This window comes from Liolophura sinensis, chromosome 6, assembly GCF_032854445.1.
Source record: "Liolophura sinensis isolate JHLJ2023 chromosome 6, CUHK_Ljap_v2, whole genome shotgun sequence".
NCBI lineage: Eukaryota > Metazoa > Mollusca > Polyplacophora > Chitonida > Chitonidae > Liolophura > Liolophura sinensis.
The window spans coordinates 60,595,612-60,618,453 of record NC_088300.1 but is presented as its reverse complement, the minus strand read 5'-3'; the positions used below and the strand labels follow the sequence as shown (position 1 = coordinate 60,618,453).

At 38.7% G+C, this 22,842-nt stretch overlaps 1 protein-coding gene across 1 annotated transcript; it reads right to left on the bottom strand.

Annotated features, from left to right (window-relative positions):
• Positions 1–1,587: 1,587 nt before the first annotated feature.
• LOC135467407 (uncharacterized) lies at positions 1,588–22,628 on the bottom strand. Its single transcript, XM_064745181.1, has 16 exons — positions 22,481–22,628; positions 21,245–21,330; positions 20,462–20,578; positions 19,739–19,975; positions 19,217–19,337; positions 18,302–18,412; positions 14,585–16,006; positions 13,503–14,212; positions 11,981–12,167; positions 10,502–10,691; positions 8,933–9,090; positions 7,815–8,715; positions 6,335–6,516; positions 4,411–4,533; positions 3,776–3,846; positions 1,588–3,054 (listed from the first exon to the last, which is right to left on the bottom strand). Exons 1-16 carry the CDS (start codon positions 22,578–22,580, stop codon positions 2,365–2,367), a joined length of 5,406 nt encoding a protein of 1,801 aa, XP_064601251.1. The 5' UTR covers positions 22,581–22,628; the 3' UTR covers positions 1,588–2,364.
• Positions 22,629–22,842: the final 214 nt, after the last annotated feature.

Sequence of the window (22,842 nt, the reverse complement as noted above, 5' to 3'; positions counted from 1 at the left end):
CACAAAATAACACTTAACAAAACAGTGTGGCATAACAGTATAACAGCATAATATGTATAAAACTGAAGGTAATATCACAGATATAAGTAGGAAGGAAAGCTAGTCAGATATATGAGTAGGCTTTGAAAACACCTGCTTGTAAGGACGACAAAAGACAATGTATGATAAAATACATTCTTCATACAGATTGTGCATGTTCTAACAAAACAAAGTCTAACAAAAAGTCAAATATCATTAAATCACGTGAGGCATATTTAATACCAATTACAGGATTCCTTACATAAGAACAGAGAACTTCTGCGGACTCTCTGTTCGCTCGTGTTGTGAATTTTCCTTGAATAACTTACACGAATATCAAACGGTTAATTATTTGATGAAGAGTTGAATGTTAACTGTCAATACTTGACAAAAGCGGATGTGTGAAGTAAATCTACCATACTGGATTCCATACTTACAAATCAAACAATAATGTGCGACAGAAGATATGAATAATTCTGACCAGATCCCATAAAGATCTCTACACACCTACAGGTACACTTCCTCCATTCCCACAAAAAAATCAACCTTAGGAATAGAAATCTACAACTAAAGCCTGCCGCAGATGATAGCCAAATGCTTATCTAATAACCAGGAGTAACTAAAACCTCATTTTGTTCTACCGAGGTCTTCAACTCGCGAGACTGTGACTCAAATATCTTGCCTGTTTGATATTTTCAGTGAAAAATCTCACCATGTGCTGTGAGTGTAAGCCACCAGCTCAGAAAGATACATGAATAGACCAATAGAAATGCGCTTATAAATCATGTGACTTTTCCCTGCGGTTCGTTCAAAATGGCATCCGAAATGATGACGGATCTATTAGCGGATTCATCCATTTTCGTCGATAAGAATTAAGCTCGTAAACGACGATGTCGCTGTTTTAACAATAAAATTAGGAGTAAACTCTGCTCCACTGCATCATATGATAAGCTATGTGAGGGGTCATATGACTGGTCACATGGTATGCTTCACAGCTATCTGTGAGCCAAATGCTCATTGTCTGCATTTAACTTTCTAACTGAGGCAACCACCTCCTCTGGTCAATAGCTAAGTACTGGGCTCTTTTCTGCAGGCGGGCTTAACTAAGGCATTGTCATTCAGTTTCCCTGCACCTGGTATATTATATATACTACTGGTAAACAACATAACAATATATCACTTACTGTATATAACCACTTACAAAAAAGTCATAAATGCAAGTTTCAACAATGTTTATAAAAGATGCAAGTTTCAACAATGCATATAAAAGATGCAAGTTTCAACAATGTTTATAAAAAGTTTGACTTTCAAATCTCATATGTTAACACTATGTCACATATTATAACAAATCATAATTTCATAAACCTGTAAAATTGGTGGTCTGTGTACGAGTACCATTCAGCACTACAATAAAACATCTGTACTTCTGGATACAAAGCCATATACCCAGATCTGTAACTACAAACATCTTCTGTATGTGACAAGGAAAAAAAAAACAAAAAGAAAGACAAAAACAGAAATAATCCATCACCAATATCAGAAGGTTACGAATAATGGACTTATGCTACTTTACGTACCAATACCCTATTTCTTCTAAAATTTGCGACAGATATTAGTAGTGTTGAAAGCAGAATATTACATATCTTTACCAGCCTTTTGGAAAAGAGAAGATATTCAATGTTGTTCATTAGATGGTTTAACCACGTGAGAAAAAGGAAACTCAATATTCCTGTTAGACTGTTACACAGGTATTGGCTGAAATGAGCACACAAGGTGTCACAAATTTTAGAAGAAACTGATATGACTAATGAGTTTGTCTAATAATATACCCATACCCTTATATACATTTTGGAATGTTTCTAGCTAAATTTGAATAAGTTTGTCATTTATAAGATACACACAAATGCCAAATATGTTCAAATCAAAGAGATGCTCTGAGTTAAAGTGGTAACACAGTTTAACTGGCTTAAAGGTTTCACTAAGAAAATCACTATAAAAACATGCGTAGAAATATACTGCAAAAAGTACATAATGGAATGTAAAATCAGAGCCTATCCCTGCATAATCTCATTATTAAACTGAACATATTTCAATGTTGTTATGGTTACAGGAGAATAAACCAATTTAAAAGTTTCACCACCAGAACAAGTTCAAAACGTGTAAATACATACTATAAAAATGCAGTACAGAATGTAAAATCACAGCACTTTCCTGCAGATTCCATGATGTTTTTTTTTTGTTTTTTTAAGCATTTATTCTGTCCTTGACCACTATTTTACGTACTCTTTACAGACCATGTGGTCTAGATTATAGTATCTATCGTAACAAACTTAACATCATATAGACTTACAGGAGAATACAAGCCCTAGTTGTCTCCCTTGTCAGGCCCTGACTGGAGAATGAGAGGGCCACAGCTTGGGCGTCATGGAAACGAGATGCCAGAGTGTGCTGTATCTGACCATTCAACTTTTGGGTCATGTACGGGTTAGGTTTGAGAATAGCTACATAACTGACGCTATCGGGAGCATAGATAACCGATGTCAGATCGTCTGCCACATCCATGACATCTATTGGACAGTGAGCCATGTGATCACAGACTGAGTATAAATGCTTCCAATCCCAAACCACAATTCTCTTGTCTTTGGAGGAGGTCACCAGATACCGTCCATCCAGACAAAACTTCAGCTTGACCACAAAGTCGTGGTGCCGAGAAAGTGACCATAACAAAGTACCTTGTTCCATTGACCACAAGAACAACGTGCGGAAACCGGTCGTGACCAAAATATTGCTGTCTGGTGAAAAACAGCCCTGTATGGCTGAGGAGAGTTGCTGAAAGCGGCAGAGGTATTTTCCCTTTTGGCCATCAATAACCCGGACGCTCCCGTCAGTGGATCCGCCAGCGAGGTAGCGGTCATCTGGGCTAAACACCAGGAAGGACTGTGATGACATCATCACATCAGCCTTGTCCAGGGCTGTCAGGATATCACCTGACTCCACTGAATAGAGGACTGGATACTCAAAGAATGAACCTCCAAGCTGAAAAGTGAAAGATATTAAAAATACTGGAGAGTTTGAAATATCTGATTTGTTTTTTCAACATCAAACCTTGTAGTATACACAGGTATGGTTCGACTGATTGTTGTTTAATGCCACACTCAAGAAGTTTTCACTGCTACAATGGTGGTTAGTTTGGTGGGGAGAGCCCAGGGTAAACCACTGACCCTTGGCAAGCTACTAACGAACTTTCCCTTATGATATACAGACGCTGGTCAAGTAACTCTTCATGATTTTGCAAGCTGCCAAACCAGCAAAAACGACCACTTACTGTCACCAAGGCCTCATTGAGGGAGAGGGAATCCCTGACTCATGAGGTGGCTTCACTAAAATTACAATGAGATAAAACAGAAAAGAACAGACTTTACATCATGAATAATGACCAGGCCCATACCCTATGTTTTGTCACATTATTTCTGAAGGTAACTTTTCCAGGACATCAAGAATATGGAAAACAAAGTTCTTGGTGTAATCTGTGAAAACCCAGATATGTTTAGTGAAATTCATAGCAGAAGAAAAATATATACACACGCAAGACTCTGACAGGTTTTGCTTAACCTTTAAAGTTAAGACCACATGCATAAATATTACTGTCTTGGTGACAGTAATTTGTAAAGGTATATGTTGACACACTGAAATACTTATGTGTATGGCCACAGGTTTCCAACCACTGAAATAAGAGGTAGTTAGAAGATATACATACATGAGTTCCTTTGGAATTAATGGCTATCCAGTGAAAACCATACAGTCCTTGAAACTTGGCAAGCAATTCACCTGAAATCCAAAAACATGATGTACCATTTTAGAAAAACAATAAAATCAGCAAGTTCTAAGAAGTGAAGATCTACATAACAGTAAGAAAAAAAATACATATTAAAATATGAGAATATGTGAGGGACTTGACAGTCGTAGAACCAGTGTGCAAAGCAAACAGATGTATGTTATTGTGATACGAATCCCAAAGACTGGATATAAATGATAATGTTGTACACGTAGTCCTAATACATTAACCTGCTGAAAACACTTACACACACATTTCAAGTACCCTGACTGGGCAGTAATATTTTTATCTAAAAAAAAAAAATAAACAACAACAAACAATGCAAATGATGACGATATCAGCAAACTAGTGAAGCAACTCTACATTAGCAGATCAGTGAAATGGTCCAGGAAACCTGGAAGCCTGTGTATGCTACATGTAGTTGTGAGTTAGTGCCATGCTAGTGAGATCTTATATTCTTATATCGGAAGTGTCATTAGCATGTTGTAAATGCTAGCTGAACAGATTTGCTCCTAAATATAAGCTTGGATTCCTTTATGAACTGCTTGCAGACACACCTGTGTGTAGATTCCAGGCATAACCATATGCTTCCATCCCTCCATGACCAGCCACTATGATGTCACTTGCCTCTGATAAACAGTTGATTTTCTTTGGGGCAGTGATTTCCCTGATAATAGTATCTGTAAGAAAGATGTGATTCAGGTATAAGCACACGTGTGGACAGTTTACCACAAAACTGACATTTGTGCTAGCTTATGGACAAACCTTCCCACACACGGCCGGAGAGGAAGCCTGCATGAGCTGGACTTGAACTCACAGCGACTGCATTGGTGAGAGGCTCCTGGGTCATTACGCTGCGCTAGCGTGTAAACCAACTGAGCTAAGGAGGCCCCATTTTGACCCTGAAATCTTTTCACAGATACAGACACAAGTCTCTGGTATTTTTGACATAACTACATTTCACTGAACCGGTATATTTACAACCGGCACATTTTCTAATCAGAGTACATGTACAGTAATTATGCCTATATGTATCTTTCACCCCAAGCGGTACAAATCCCTGAGAGCAAGCGGTACAAATCCCTCGGACAAAGCGGTACAAATCCCTCTGACCCAGATGTACAAAATCCCTCTGACCCAGCTGTACAAATTCCTCAGACCAAGAGGTGTTTTTTTAAAACCGCCTGTCACAGAAACCGGTAGATTTTTTTTCTACCAGTCACCTGTCCCCATCAGTGTTACTTTTAGAAAGTCGCCATTGTCACATTTTTGTGAACATAAAATTTTCTGTCAACACCGTCACCTTGGCAAAGCAATATCAGTCTACTGTGTTACAAGAATATTTGGTTTCAGTACCATTTTCCTTTTTATTCAATATTCTGTCATGATTGGGACTTCTGCACAGTCGATCAATTAAATTGAAACTTACTTCCGACAGTTCAGTCTGTGCTTGCGTATGCATGCGCTTCCCATTCAAGGGAAACGACCGAGGAAAACCACTCTGTCGTGTGCGTTTAGATTTATGTGTGTCTTGAGTTGTTCCCCTTTACACCTGCAATGCCACGCATAGTCCTCGAGCGAGAAAAGTAAACAATGTGGTCTTAGAGCTGTACAATTTTGGGCGTTAGGAAGAGGCCGAGACTATATATATTAATTTCACATTTTGTTATTTATTTATTTGATTTAATCTTCTGCAAATGCAATGTTGAGAAACTTCTGAGTCATGGGTGACACTTCAACTTTTGATTGATTCGCTGCTCTCCTTTGACTGTTCTCTAGTTCAGGTTGAGTGGCACCTGTAGACACTATTCCTTCCAGGATAGCTGTGGACCCTTAAGAAAAAGTGTTACAAAAGGCATTTTACGTAACAAAAACGGCTTTTTGCAGATCTGATTTTGCTGTTGCTGTAATAACCGAAGCGCGTTCTTCAATGTTGAAGGTATGTTTGGTCTCGGAATTGAAAGCATAAAGGCGATAGGTTCGTTGACGAAGGCCTTGTCCACTAGATGACGTCCTAACAGTGTTCACTTGTTTGGGCCGAACATGACGAAGTTTTGCATCAACATTCTGATTATGGAAAGGCCTAGTAAATATACAGACTTCAGAAACACAGACATGCATGGATATTGACTTAAACATGATTGAAAACTTTTTGTGTCTAACTGTCGCTGCAACAGCTGAGTTTTTTTGTGACCTGTCGCCGATAAAAATTGCCTGTCGCCAACAGGTAGACAGACGTCATTTCTACCCCTGCAATGACCCATTTGTACAAATCCCTCAGACCGAGCTGTAACAATCCCTCAGACCCACCTGAATATGACCCACCCATATGAATACCTTTAACTCGTCTCAGATTTACCCAAAGAATCCATCAATACCACTTGTATGAAGTTTATGTTCAGCCCTGCACACTTTTTGATACAAAGGTTAGCAGTTTTAGGGAATGCATTAGCAAATCTAGGCAGTACCCACTATGTTTACCTCCATTAGATTCCAGTATGAAAAGTGACTTAGGAGATGCAGCCACAACATGCTGTTTGTTCTTCGTAACCAGTATACCAATGATCTCAGTTGTGCATGGCCTGATGTGACCCAACTGTGTGCAGGTGACCAGGTCATAAAATATCAGGAACCCATCCTTGCTGCCAACCACAGCTCGGTTCCTGGAAGAGTGAAAATGAGTACTCAATTTACTGTCTTTGATATGGTGCTTATTTTATTCACGATAAGAGTCAAATTTATGGGTGGGGAAAACTGGGTAGAGACCGGGGAAACCATGACACTTCACCAGGAGTTTATGACACCTCCTGACTTAAAGCCACAAGTGAACATAATATACTGATTATATTTTGATATAGGTTTGATATTGGTGAAGTGTCTGAGATTCCCAGGCTCAGTTACCACCAGGGTGTCAACTCTAAAGTAAAAGAAAGCTAAAACATGAAGTAAGGTTCCTCATAAAGACAATTGAAAACTATGTGTAAAAATACTTTCATTTATTTTTTAGATTTTTTTGACAGTGTTGAAAGGCATTCAAATATCTGAAAACAATGGTGGGTTTTATGAGCCACACTGATGGTATCCAGCAATTCTGACGTCACATCACCATTTTTTCTTATGTTCACCAGAATGAAGGAATTATTGGGAACATTATTTCAGTAATCTTTCACTCATGGGTAAAATGAGTTATTCCAACATTCATTGTCAAGATTAGAGTTGGACAAACTTCCTGTGATGTCAGAGTTCATAACCTCTGATGGTATGGTCCACAAAACCCTCCTTAGAAGTTAAATGATTGAGCCCCTTTAATTCTTTTCTCAAAAATCTAAAAAAATGAATGTAAATATATTTGAGCATAAGTTTTTAGCGGTCCACCTGGTGATGCCTACTTCGATTTTTAGAGGTCTTTCCCTTTAAGTGAAATATAACATAACATTTACATGCACTGTGTACAACACCACAACAATGAAAGTCTAAAAGAATCACGATGAAACTAGCAACTTCCACACAGAAAAATGCACCTGGCCTTTATTAATCTACCTGGTTTGAAACTGACTCAATTCCTCCCATCCTTGTTTTACCACACTATAAAGAAAAAAATTTAAGTTCCTCACAGAAGTAATGGTATCCCATGCCATCTTTTGTATTGCGAGACTAAACCGATTTTTGGGTGACATGTTATTGCTTGCTAGTATAATATTTGATGTTGACCACAAATGTACATGTATACACATGTAATATTATCCCGAAAAATATTATAATAAACTAATAACTTGGTTACTAAGAGACAGGACACATGTAAATATATAGTAAAGGTTACTGACACCATATATTTCTGTATCCTATCACTGAGTAACCATGTGACTAATGCATTATGTAATAGTATCAGATAAAACCTAAATCAAACATAACTATTTAAATCATTCCTGCAATCAATCGTGATTCTCCTTAGATTACTTACTCGCAGACTACCATGGCTGTGGTTTTGATCTGATCCCTACCCGGCACTGGTAGCTTTCCTTCCTCTAAGGATGGGCAAAACTTGGCTTCCTCTGGTGATTCCGCTGTTTGCACCCGGCTCTGAAGCTCCGCCCTGATCTCTCTGAAGTCCCACACCTTCACAGTGTTGTCTTGTGAAGCTGACACCAGTATGTCCTCGTTCAGGACCAGCTGTATGATAGAATCATTGTGGGCTACCAGAACATGGACCAAAACCGCCGTCTCTAACGGATCCGACTCCGATCCAGCCCACAGGATATTGATGACAGGGCTGCGCTTTTCACACAAGATAACAAACATATCGTCACCATCCTCGACCAGTTTGACCTCAGTGTAAGGGCCATTGACAGCAGAGCACTGTGACAACAACGTTCCAGATTCCAGGTTCCACAGCATCCCCCACTTATCCTCAATGCCGTTGATCACACAGTCGTCACGAGTTGCCAGAAGGACGATATTTTCTCTAGGATTTATACGTATTAACTCGATACTGTAATGGCTGCTTGCTCCCTTTAATTCACACACTTTTTCCCCAGTTTCTATATTTGTCACATAAATCTGGTTCCTTGTATTGTAATTCAGCCCGGGACAGATCAACCAGTTCTTTTTGGTGATGTGAACGCAGTGCAGGTCCTTGCTGCTGCCGGCAAAACTTTTCTCTGCACTTCCCAATTCATGGAGACAGCTGTTAGTTTCCAGTTCCCAGACAAACTGTTTATTTTCTAGTGTTGTTGTGACGAGATAATTGTCATCAGGGGAGATAACCAAGTGTGTTACGGAATCAGTTTGACTTAATTTTACTTCCTTTGTTACTCTTCTTGATTTTAGAATGGAATCACCGCGTCGCACAAAAACATTATTTCCTAAAAGCAATGAAAATGAAATAAATAAAAGCAAATTCAACGGTAGTAATTGTTACAACAAAAGGTAATTTAAACAATCTTATACAAGAACAGGAGATGCCTACTAACAACAACAACTTTATCAAAAAATGTCACCTTTAATCCATCTCTCAAAACAATGCATGTATCTGTGAGGTGTGAACAGAATATGTGTCAGGGCGAAGAGAAGATATCTTACCAACAGCGTAAGCAAAAGTAGTTCCACTTGGTGACAGACTCAGCCAGCTGATATCTTTGGGTAGAGGGACGAGAGTGGTGGAGCTGGTGTAGATCAGGCGTTGGTAACAGGTGGGGTTGTAATCATCCCTGTCACCTGTCCACTCCAAGTGAATATACCTGCACAGGTGAGAAAGTAAATTTACTTTATTTATTTATTCACAGGTGCTTGAGGTAACCCATCAACATTTCTGGGTACCAGACAAACATCTCGATTTAAAGCATTAGCTGAAGCTGTAAGCTAGAGCTCGATCTGAACATGCAGCCTCACTGAGTCTATTAGCCTGATGTTACAGATCCTGTTGCCATCAATAAACACACATTCACCTGAGTCTATCAGTCTAAAGTTGCTCACTTCACACCTGTAATCAACAAGCACACACCCACCTGAGTCTTTCAGTCTGAAGCTGCTCAATTCAGACCTATCATCAAGAAGCACATATTCACCTGTCTATCAGTCTGATGTTACACATTCAGTTGCCCATTTCACACCTGTCATCAAGAAGCACACACCCACCTGAGTCTTTCAGTCTGAAGTTGCTCAATTCAGGCCTATCATCAAGAAGCACATATTCACCTGTCTATCAGTCTGATGTTACACATTCAGTTGCCCATTTCACACCTGTAATCAACAAGCACACACCCACCTGAGTCTTTCAGTCTGAAGTTGCTCAATTCAGGCCTATCATCAAGAAGCACATATTCACCTGTCTATCAGTCTGATGTTACACATTCAGTTGCCCATTTCACACCTGTCATCAAGAAGCACACACCCACCTGAGACTTTCAGTCTGAAGTTGCTCAATTCAGACCTATCATCAAGAAGCACATATTCACCTGTCTATCAGTCTGATGTTACACATTCAGTTGCCCATTTCACACCTGTCATCAAGAAGCACACACTAACCTGTCTGAGTATATCAGTCTGATGTTACACATTCAGTTGCCCATTTCACACCCGTCATCAAGAAGCACACACTAACCTGTCTGAGCCTATCAGTCTGATGTTACACATTCAGTTGCCCATTTCACACCTGTCATCAAGAAGCACACACTAACCTGTCTGAGTTTATCAGTCTGATGTTACACATTCAGTTGCCCATTTCACACCTGCCATCAAGAAGCGCACACTAACCTGTCTATCAATCTGATGTTACACATTCAGTTGCCCATTTCACACCCATCATCAAGAAGCACACACTAACCTGTCTATCAATCTGATGTTACACATTCAGTTGCCCATTTCACACCTGTCATCAAGAAGCACACACTAACCTGTCTAAGTCTATCAGTATGATGTTACACATTCAGTTGCCCATTTCACACCTGTGATCAAGAAGCACACACTAACCTGTCGCCATCAAGAAGCACACACTAACCTGTCTAAGTCTATCAGTCTGATGTTACACATTCAGTTGCCCATTTCACACCTGCCATCAAGAAGCACAAACTAACCTGTCTGAGTCAATCAGTCTGATGTTACACATTCAGTTGCCCATTTCACACCTGTCATCAAGAAGCATACACTAACCTGTCTGAGTCTATCAGTCTGATGTTACACATCCTGTTGCTAAGTACTGTTGTGGCCACAGACTGCCCATCCTCCAGATCATAGGTTTTGAGGGTGTCAGAGTTGTGCACCTTGCCACCCATCTCCACCACCAGGAGGCTGTTAGTGTCCTCACGCAGAGCCAGACAGGTGCGTAAAATTGATGAGTTACCTGCTCAAAAACATCAATGTTTATATCATGAAAGAAAGTCCTCCATTCTCTGTAAGTCATCCATTCATAAGATGTTTTTACACCTACCCGATACTAGAAAAATCATAAAAGTTTTATAAAAGCACAAAGAATAAATCTACAATTCTATAACCTTCAATGCTTTCGTATTACATATAAGGAAGCTGGTCAAAGACTATAAATCTCATGTTTTTATTCCCATTGGGTCACATATTAAACGCTCGTCATAAATAAAACGGACAAATTTTTTTTCCCATTTTTCAAATGGGATGTTGTTTTCACTGAGAAAAGTGAATGGATAAGTATCACATACCAGGTATTAACCAGTGTGCTGCAGAAGATATGTGAACACTTGGCAGCAGTGTTCATTTCATGTAAGAAACGTGTCAGTGTTGAAGAGTACAAGTAGACTGGCACCAACGAATGTTTCACCGTTTAAGACACTTCACAGATTATTTTCAACAGCTGCATTTGCCATCAGTTTGATACTCGTCAGAACTGAAATCAGTGACTATATAGACTGGTACCCCTTTTGTCTAGAAGCAATGGTTTTGCCTGGTGACGTTGCACGTTGTGCACAATTTAGAATATGGGATCTTCCAATGCTACGTCGAATGGGTGTGAAAGTATTTACATGACTGTAGTTTTTCCTATTTAATTATGAGAATACCTGCATTCAACATTTTGGGGAGGGTTACAGAATTGAAATATTGTTTCCTACTATGGGTGTCGAGCGTCAGTTTTGTAATCAATAAGGTGGACGATGTTAAAAAATTTTAGAGAAAATAATAACCTTGACCACCTCATTGACTATAAAACTGCTGCTACATCGCCGTAGCAGGAAAATTATTTCCGAAACAAAATTATATAATTATAAATTGTCCAGTTATAATGAGCTAAATATTTCAGTTTATAACTGTAACAGTATTTGTATTTAATTCCATCCCCTACCCCCAGACTAATTCTGGTCTATTCTACACCTCAACATCCCACCTCCCTTATCCTTACCTGCCCTCTGTTTATTACAATAACATATTCTGTGTACATCAGGATATACATGTACATAAACCAACTGTTTATAGCATTAGCGAAAATACTAGGCTGAACCTGTAACTAGTACCATCAAGATCTCCGCAATGATCATAACACATCAGATAATCAACAACTTTTTGCTTACAGGCAGTCAAATAATTTTACGTTACACTCTGCTCAGAAATCTGGCTAACAGAACAATCTCATCCACAAGTTATTATAAGCATGGTGTTTCTTACGGAAAGCTCCTGGAGTCTGCAAGTAGGCATTGATGGTCAGTCTTAGGTGGCCACCTGGTGAGGGCAGACAGGGGTGTTGGGGCACCAGTACAGGGTGAGGGTGGGAGCCGCACCACTCCCTGGCCTCTTTGACCAAGGTCTGTAAGGCAGGGGACTTCTGGCTACCTGTACCTAGCTGGCCAAGGATCTGGAAAGAGAATGCATGCATGTGTACATGTTAAACTAAATATGGCCCAATAATATATACGACAACTAAGAAAATAAAACAAGGACAAATTTATCGCTAAATCTGGATTAGGCAATATGTTGTGAATACTGAAGAAATGTATCTTATAAGGTTTGGCATACATTTGCTATAAAACACAGAAGTAAATATACACAAAACTTACATATAAAACTTACATTCGCGGACATGGTTAATATATACCATAATTCTTCAACCTTTTCTCATGTTTCAAAGCTGTTTATTCAACTACATGTATATTCTGAAGGCATTATATTCTGTTTTGACTGACAATTTTACAACATTTAGCTAAGCCCTGAAACTGGCCAATCCAACCAATAAAGTTTTATCTCCAAAATCAATTTAAAAATATGTATTCTCTTTCATATGTGAAAAGGTTGAGGAATTAGGGTATGTGCAGTGTATGTAATACATTTATTTTGATACTGTTAAGACTGGATGCAAACCACATGGTGGGATCTGGGTGTGTTACTGTAATGAAACCTGGAAACTCTGGCTCAGTATGATGTCATACCAATATTCAGGCCACCCACACCCAACAGATTAACCTTGTTTTACATGAAAAAAGACCCAGTGATACATGAAAAGCTTGGTTTTTATTTCTTAATATGAAGTATACGAGGTGGCCTTACAATTAACAGTACAAGAAAGCTTCTAGGCTTTCTTCTTGGGGTATGCAAATAACCTTAAACTACAGTTTTCTTAAGAATCGCTTGTTCCCAATGTGTTCCGATCTCTGAATATTCCTGCCCATGGACAGAAAATATGAGAAAAACGGGTGGGTTATTAAAAAATACAAAATATGCCTCAAAAGAGAATGTTTTTTTTCATGTTTAGACATACATTCCTCTTCCTTAAAATCATTCTCTTTGTTTTTAAGGTTACCGTTAATCTGATTAGCAGATCAACTCAGTCGCACATCATTCTTATGCTGAATCATTCATTTACAATACCATGTGTAGTGCATTTTTCTTTGCCATAGCTGATCAGCCGCTGACCAATCATGTAGCAGGCTCCAATCAAAATTACTGATTTGGCTACAGCTTTAAATTGTAAGTTTGAGGTACAAGTGGTAAATGTTTACTCTGATTTGTTCCACCCCAAAACCTCTCTGCTTTTACAGGTGCAATGTTTCCTATCAGCTGTTAAACACTAAAACAAAACATGTACAAAACAGAATAAAATAATAAACCCAAGTATATCATTACTGAAATTGTAGATCATATCCATGAAGATATCAAAATCAATGAGGTTTTATTTATACGGGGACTTTCTCACCTGCACACCTACATTGACTGGATTTTCCCTAATGTTGTCATTTCCTAGAAGAAGCACGTCAGTCACAAATTGGAGGTCAGCTATGATGTCACCTATCTTGTCAACCTTGTTCATTTCCTTCCCTGCAGAAATAGCCAGCTGTAGATCATCTAGTGTCTCAGAGAGCCCCACAGCTTTGCACTTCGTGTACAACCACTCTAAATTACAGCCAACCAAGGCCCTGAACTCTGTCAGCTTTTGGCTGTAGACCAGATGATGGGGTAGCTCTGTCAGTTTTCTCAGGTTAAACACGGATGACCCCAGAAGCAGAGGCTGATCGGGAACCTGACGATGGGCATCGGGGTAATATCGCTTTTTCATCTTGTACAGATCTAGAGGTTTGGGCTTCTCACTCCATACCCCCAGGAAATATTCCACCATAGCTGAGTGAACTTTGACCTTCACCTCGCCTTGCAAATAGCGCTCCTCTGCCACTTGCTGAAACTGCCTGTGATACCAAGCCTTTATGGAGCGTCCGTCCGCTCGTCTTTCCACAAGGTATTCGCCTAAGTCGTAGACGACACGCCTCCAGATCAGGGAAGGTAATGTGATGACATGTTCGTTAGGAGGCAGGTGATACAGGTAGATGTCCTGTAATACCTCATCATCAAGAGACAACAGGTGCTCCATTTCCTGGTTACTCAGGCCATTCTTGGCAGCAGAGATGTAGCCTGAGTGAATGAATGAACGACTTTGAGTTCATGACATTATAGCAGTATGATTGAAGTTTTACGCCATACTCAAGAATATTTAACTTATACAATGACAGCAAGCAATATGGTGAAAGGAAACTGGACAGAGTCCGGGGTAAACCCATGGCCATCTGCAGATTGCTGCAGACATTCCCACATACGATCAGAGAGGAAGCCAGCTTGAGCTGGGCTTGAACTCAGAGTCACTGTGAGAGGCTTCTGGGCCATTATGCTGCACTAGCATGCTAAACACTTGGCCACAGAGACCTTCTTTCAGTGTTAAGGCTGTGTCTAAAGTAGCCATATTTAATATAACATCACAGTTTACACATGCTGTAGAGTTGTACTCACCAAAGGAATGACTTATCAGTGTTTTCCCATGCAGAATCTCTAAGTCATCAAAAAGCTTGTTGATTGCAGCCTGAGCTGTCAATCCCAAGTCAACATCAACCACGTCTGTATAAGAGTGCCATTTCACGGCCTGATAAAACAGAAGTTTCAGATACAATGGTGCAGCTCCAGAGGATACTTTGTCTTTCAAGAGCTGTCGTTGTTGCTGTGTGAATTGTCGACCCACTGATCTGGACCAAACTTTTAACAGCAGGTCGCTAGCATCTGTCATCGGCAAGGGCAACACTTCAAAAAACAGCTTGTCTTCCATTAGGTGATTTTTCAGGGTGGTCATCAATCCATGCATTTCTGGTAAAGTGGATAATACAATATGGACGTTGTCAGGCAGCTGTGTGGGCAACCAGTTCAATGAAAATGCATGATCAGAGGGCTGAAGCTGATCCAGCGAGTCGAGAAGGATGTAAAGAGGTTTCGAGACTGACTTGATCCTCCACAACAAAGCTGAGAAATACTGCACCAAAAACGGGAAGTTATCTTGAAGGTCAAACTTGAGTGGTTCAAGGTCGAAGATCTTGTGGATCTGGTGACAGATGCTGACCAGCGTGTCACGGATGGAGGAGCTCTGAGGAGAGGTGCCCAGGAACCTGACCAACACAACCGACTCTGGTGTCTCTTTCTTGATCACCTCAGCAAGCTTGGCCATAAGGGCTGTTTTCCCACATCCTGACTCTCCATACACCACCAGTGGCTTAGTGTGGACAGACTCTCTCACAGTCCTCAGGGACTCCGCTTTGACGTCTTTATTTGGGTCGCTGAGATCGCTGTACTCTTCCATACTGAAGCTTATGCCCCACTGTTTCAGCGGATCTTTCATGGCAACGTATTGTTCTCTGATCACTTCCTGGCGCTCTAATTCAGACATTTCTGAATCTTCCTGCACTCCATCAACATCGCTACCAATGTCACTATCTTCTTCTCGTGCAAGATTTCTGCCACTTTCCTTCTTGGCCTTTCCTTTCCCTTCAGTTTTTGCTGGATCTTCTGTCTCCCAAATTTCCTGGAAGGCCGTCTGCAAGTCTTTGATGAGTTGCTCCCTCCCTTGAAAATCCTCGCCTTTCCGTTTACAGAAATGAGCATGGTGGAGAACCTCATTATAAAGTTCATGACCTTTTGACCTCTGCTGTGAAAGTGAGGCTATGATCATATCCTTCATCTTGTTAATGAACACCTCTCTAAGAGTGGCCAGGTACAATGCATGTTCCTCGTCCTCAGGGATCACCCCTTCAGGTCTCCATCTCACCTCATGCTTTATTAGCTGATCCTTACCTAAGCAAACATCCAGCTTCTCAGTTTTTAGCTGTCTCAATAATTCTACACACTGGTCTTTCACCTGGCCATCTGCATTCATGTCAATATACCTTCCTGAAAAACAAAAAAAGTTAGTGTATTAAATGGACCATAACACCAAACATGTACCTGTATGGCATAACTTCACTTTCTTCACTCTATATTGTACCCTATGAAGAAACCTTTATAGGTATTCTTAAATTAATAAGGCCAAAATTAAAATATTGTTTGTTTGATGTTACAAGCCCTTTATAACAAAAGAGGGAAGGTTAGGTGTGTTTTTTTTTTTTCGCAGAAGGGAAGAACAATCGTAGAATCCTGTTCAAATAACTGATCACAATTAAACTTAATTAACAATGATCAGAACACAGTACTAAAATATATCACCCAACATTTGGCAATTCTCAGAATAAATATTCTTAGATTTTTACAATAAAACTAGGTAAACATTTTTATGAGTACTACTGCATAATTTAAGCCAACAGTTTGTGCTAGCATTTTCAGGTCCTGTACAGATGGGGTGAGAGCATGAGAAAATATAACCAAAGTCCTGTCCAGCTGATGCTTTTGACAGAGTGAAGCGGAACCTCATCGCTTAGTAAAATAAAATGTATACTGACAAATCTGTTTCCATTTTCCTAATTTTAAATAAACTTTGGGAGATTTAGGGAATTTTTCCTTCATGTGAAGGATCAAACATTTATTCTGTCTTTACAACATCATTCAATGTACATGCTTGTCTAAAAGTATGAAGAGTTTAAGAACCCAAAAGAGCTCAGATCATCAGCTTTACCTAATGAAGATTAACGGATTGAACATTAGCTTTGCCTTAGTATGTGAACTTTCCTGCATCAACTCAGAAATGCACAGGTATGCCTTTTCTATTGTCACAACCATTGTTTCCATTTCACAACAATGTATCAGTAAACAGATACAGTTTCTAGCAACCAAAGCATCTGACAGTGGTGATCTCAATGACAGTTCACAAAATTAATTCCCAGCTACATGCTCCCTTTTGACAGTTTTGACAGGGAGAAAATATACACACACCTGACTAACCTTTTTTAAATTTTGGGATCTCCCTAATATGGTATCTTTCCATGCCTTTGTGGTCTTTTGGACAAGTTTTATCTCACTGCATTGCATATACGCGTGGTAATTTCATAATATTTCACTTTCTGAGCCCTACTCACAAACATGCAGCTATTGTTTTCATGCTCAGCACATGCACAAGTGGTTGACATTTAAGGGGTACGAAAAGAAAAGACCTCGCAGTCATAGCGTCAATTTCTTGTCATTCTAAAAGCGTCTGTCACTTCACAACATCGATGTCCACCTTTGTGAGCTGAGCTGTTCTATACGTTGGAATACTTAAATAATGTTGTGATATATTTTTCCACGAAGTCAGATTCTCAATAGACGTCAGCGTGATTGACATACCACTTTAGGTCAAATCAGGTAGATGACATCACGCAGCGAGTGGCTCAAAGCAGACCTTATTTTCGAATTGGACTGAGAATTCCGAGGAAATCTCAAATAAAGTTCAGTGTCAATGGTTGCAAAAGCTGAATAAATGCCTTACCTTGCAGACAGATCTTGTATTATGTGAATTTGGATATTTATTATTGCGTATGCATGGAGCTTTGCCCATAGGGTAGGTGAATACAGATACAATGTCATAATCGGGTGCAAAAAATGGCAGAAGTCTTCGCGTATCAGTAAATATAAGCCATCCTTAGACTAGATTTTTGTACTAAGGAAAATGTATATCTCTAAATAGCACCTTCACCTGTATAAGCAGAGTGACATTTCAAACAAAGGACGAAAAAAAAAAAAAATTGAATGAAATAAAAAAATAATCAAATAATTTGGCATCTGTAAAAACACGAAAAAAGAATTTCAGTCAGGGCCTTTTTAAAGGGTCAGTCACATAACATCAAACATATAATATTTAAATCTTGGTCCAACATAGTATGAACTACTGTAACATGTAAGAAAAATTAACAATGTAGAAATGTCACAATACTGTTGAGAAAAACATATTCTTAGATGATTATTTAAATGGTACAATGCTTGTTCAAATATTCTGCATTCATTTACAACTGTTACAGCCACTTCAAAAAAAAAAAAAATACAAAAAAAAACAAAAAAAAAAACAACATTTATAGTACTACTAAAATAGAAATAATGACTTAATCAAAAAGTATTCTTATATCTTTCTTCTGCCAGACTGAATTGTTCCTTTTGGTTGCACACAACCCTGCAGTCAATGTGATAACAAATCAAATCCTATTGTGAGAACTGGCTAATATTAAACTGTGCTTGATTATGCTTTGGTCCATTCCATGCACATTAAAAGCTAAAACCCACCAGCTAAAGAGTCTGTGATGTCCAGGTCAATGATGTCTCGTGTAAAACACAGCACTTTGTTTTTCTTCACCTCAGCATTTAAAATGCCCTGTGTTACCTCATGCTCAGTGACTGCAGAGACAAAAATGGACATATGATGCTAAACACATGCATATATTATCATCAAATATCATTTGCACTAATCCTCAAATTGTAATGTTTATGAAATTATGGAAGTAGTTATGTGCAATAATTGAATAAATGTGATGTATTTATTAGTAAAATTGGAACTTTTGAAAAAACTCATATCTGTAATATTGTGACACATGCACCATGGACTCATTTTTTTTTTTTTTTCTTTGGTCGGTGTTTTACACCATACTCAAGAAAATTTCACTTTTGCCTAACCATGGCAGCCAGCATTATGGTGGGAGGAAACTGACAGAGTCCGAGAGAAACTTACAACCGTCTGTAGGTTGCTGGAAGACCTTTCTGCATATAACAGGAGAGGAAGCTCACTATGAGCTGGAATAACGTACCCTTGGCCATAAAGGCTCATGCTCATTTTCAAAGATGTCAGAGTTTGAAATAATGCAAATATATATCTGTAATATTGTGACACATGCACCATGGACTATTGTGTAAAGTTTGTTAATGACTTACATGTACTTAAGAGTTTGAAATAATGCAAATATATGCAAGTCTGAGGATTCCCAAAACACTTGAATAAAACATATATGGTAAAATGACATAACATTACTAAATTGTATGTATTGAATATCTTATTAACCTTAGAAAGGTGTGTGAGGTTTGTACTGAAGGTAGGTTTCATCGCCAGAAGTATACATATATTATCACATTAATTTGTTCCTACAAATCCACTTTTTCGGTGAAATTTTAGGCCTTAGCTCAAAAGGATTATATACAAAATCTTACTTGATCTCTGGTAAGAACGTCTTTCCTCAGCAGTCATCAATCCTTGTTTACAGGCATTCTCTGCAGCAGTATGAAGGATTCTGAACAACTCCCCATCAATCTGCTTCCATTCTTCTTGATGCTAAAGACAGTCAGATTTGAGCTTTTCAGGGGTAGTTTAAACAATGGCAGAATATTTGTATGAGATTTCCATAGTCTCAGAGATAGCCTCATAAAGTATTCATTTATTTTATTTCATTGGTGTAGCCACAACCATCCGCAGGTTGCAGACAGACCTTTCCATAGACAACCGGAGAGGAAGCCAGCATGAGCTGGACTTCAACTCCCAATGAGCCCACTGGTGAGACGCTCCTGGGTCATTGTGCTGCGCTGGCGTGCTAACTCCCTTGGCCACTTCCTCCCATCATACAGTCATTGTATATGAAGATGAATGTATGGAATACAAAAGCATAATGACATACAGCTACACAGAAATGTTTGTTAGAGGTTAAAATCTAACAAACTTCTGCTAATTGTTCATACCTTTTCAAATAGCTCTTTATTTTCTGGATCTGTATTGTCATAGTGATGCAGAATATCAGTGATTGGCTGGAGGATGTACATAGGTGGAGTACAATTGGTGTCTTTTTTAAACCACTTCTCAATGAGACGGAGGTCAGAATCACTCTGTTCAGCTATGATGTCACGCAGTTTGACAAACTCCTTCTCAAGCAGTTTGGCTGGATATGGACAATACCCGTACTTATCACCTAAAATTGCCTTAAATCAATTACAAGAAGAATGAAACATTGAGAATTCAAGAAATCAACAAAAGAATTTCCAACATGAATGCAATATTAAAATACATCACAACATAAGAAAAAATAGAAAAAAAAGACAAGAAAAGAAATTTACATATAAGAAAAATACATAGACATCAAATAAATCTTCATGAAACACCTACATGTACATTACAATATGTGCTTCCAATCTTTAAAATGTTTATCATCTTGTTGCTTACAGCATTCTGCTTCATATTAACAAATTCATGGTCCATTTAAGTCTACCACACAAAAAACATGACAGTATTTTGTAGTGTTAATTTATTTCATCTTTTAAACATATGTTCATGTAGAGTCAATCAACTATTTGGATTTAACTGAAAAGGTTAGAAATTGACAGCGAACACTGCTGTACTGTGAAGGCTTTTTAATAACAGTATTCCATGTGTGATTCACTGAAATACATCGACATAGTAACACATGCCACAAAGTTAGGTCCTCTGGATATCCTCTGGCAGTTTTTTAACTCATTGAGACAAATATCTGATGTGGAATGGCTGATGGATGCATCATCTCTCACACCCCATCTCATGTCGCAAATCTGGAATAGCAAATACATGCACTGAGTGACATACAGGAATATAAAGACTTCATTTCAACTAAGTTTGCTTTTTTTAATGAGGCACTTTCAGCTTTCATTGTGTTATGCATGTACCTTACGTGCATTACCATTGTTTGTAAGCTTAAAGGTCTGAAAGCGACGCTTTCGTGATAAACCTGATTTCTGCTCATAATCCTATTAAGCTGTAATGTAGAAAATTACACTTTTGATATACTGATATTCATTCTCATTGAAGTTAGAAATGAAAAGTTTGCATTAAATACTTAGAGTGGTCAGTAGATTACATGTTGAAAATCAGTGATAATAATCCTCCAGCCATTTATATATAAACAAAGCATATATCTGAAGTCTCTGAAGAAATCTGGAAATATAGGTGTTTAATTATTTATTTATTTGTTTGGTGTTTTACGCCGTACTCAAGAATATTTCACTTATACGACGATGGCCAGCATTACGGTGGGAGGTAACCAAGTAGGCTGCTGGAACAAACATTAGTATCAATATCAATATGAAGGCTATTACATTTCAAAAAGAAAGCCTGATTCTATACTAACAATACAGTCTGTGTTCACTGTCATGTAGAATAAATACAGCAGATTTTTTCCATTTGCCACTACCGGTGTGTGATTTTCTTTTCAAACAAACCTCAAACTCTAGGCCCTTCTCTCTGCAAAAGCTCCTTAACTCTGGAACAGCTATTTTCATTATTTCATTTCTCTCTGATGACATATCTGAAATCACAAAAGTGATCAATTACAAAATGACCCACTTCACCACAACAGTACAGGCATTTTGTACTGACTATACATGCATAAGCATTTAACAGCATATAAATGAAGACTTGATAATTTACAAGTAGTATATAAAGACACACCTGAAAAATTGTTACTCATATTACACACTCACTTACAAAATGTATCTGAACTTGAGAACATATTCATTAGTAACAATTGTGGTATTATATGTTCCCTAAGGTTGTATGCATCATAGTGCATTAATGTTGATAGTGCAACTGAGTGCTTGGGGTTTAACTTTGTACAAAACAATTTTTCAGTCATATGACAACAAAAGAGTCCTTAGTGTGCGTGCAATGTGCCTCCTTGTTGCCGAACGCATTTTCACCGCTCTTTTATCTACTGCTGCTTCACTGAGATGACTTATCGAATGCAAGTAAGGTGCCCCATCCGAGCCATTACACTGATGTGGACCAACCAGTCATTGCACTATCCCCTCTATGCTGAACGCCAAGCAAGGAAGATACAACTTTTAAGGTCTTAGGTGTGACCCGACACAGGACTGACACTGGATCTACTGCCTTGATAGCAAAACAACACAAGAATACAAATTTAAAATTCTGACAAAAGTGCAGGTAAATGCCTTCCCAATATTAAACCTTTACATGCAGCTCAGTGATAATGTTTTCTCATGTTCAATACATAGCTTACCTAATATAAGATGTTTTTCTTCATTTATAAGGTCCATATATTAACACATTCTATATGTCATACTATGTTTTCTGACTATTCATAACAATGTTTTAATAGGAAGACTGTATTTTGTGTTGGGAGAGGCGCGTGGGGGGGGGTGGGGGGGTGGCGGTTAAAAAAAAAGTGAATCATATCACTACGAGGGCGTAATATATACTATGATCACAATAACGCTACTGATCATATGTCAGTGCACTGACACAAGTATTGCTATGTTAGATCATGAAAGTCAGGACAGCGTGGGGTTGGTATAATCTGAGATTAAGACACACGTCTATCTTAATCCCAAGTACAATGGAAGCCAATGCTAAATTCAAACTCTGATATCGAGAATCAACTAAAAGTGTTGTTGTTGCTGCACTAGTAAGTTGAGAACTAAACTTTTGTATTTTACCAGTGAAAGTTGAACTTAGAAACACCCGAACGACCAAAGACTCTTGCTCGGGTAGACTGTCAAGGCTACCCTCGAACATTGTTTTGTCACCCATGGTCATCAAAATTTGAAAACTGTAGCAGTTCTTGACAGTGTTTTCGACATTTGTTTTACGATCTCCACGCAAACGACGAGGTCACGAAAGGTCACCTGCTGAGTTTGACCAATGGAAAGCACAAGCAGTGACAGCGTGCGTTGCCACACTTGTAGCTCGGACCAAGCGTGTGGACAAGCCCGAGAACTTGCATTATAAACATGCTGTGAATGAAACAATTTGATGTTAAGACAATAAATATTAATAACGCCTCATTTAAGGTATCTTT

Coding starts and splice junctions, on each gene's coding strand:
- LOC135467407 (XM_064745181.1), bottom strand. CDS start 22,580: ATGACCATGGGTGACAAAACAATGTTCGAGGGTAGCCTTGACAGTCTA. Junction 19,338..19,738: donor ATAAAGAGCTATTTGAAAAG/GTATGAACAATT, acceptor GACTGTCTTTAG/CATCAAGAAGAATGGAAGCA. Junction 12,168..13,502: donor CAGTCAATGTAGGTGTGCAG/GTGAGAAAGTCC, acceptor TTCTCTTTCCAG/ATCCTTGGCCAGCTAGGTAC.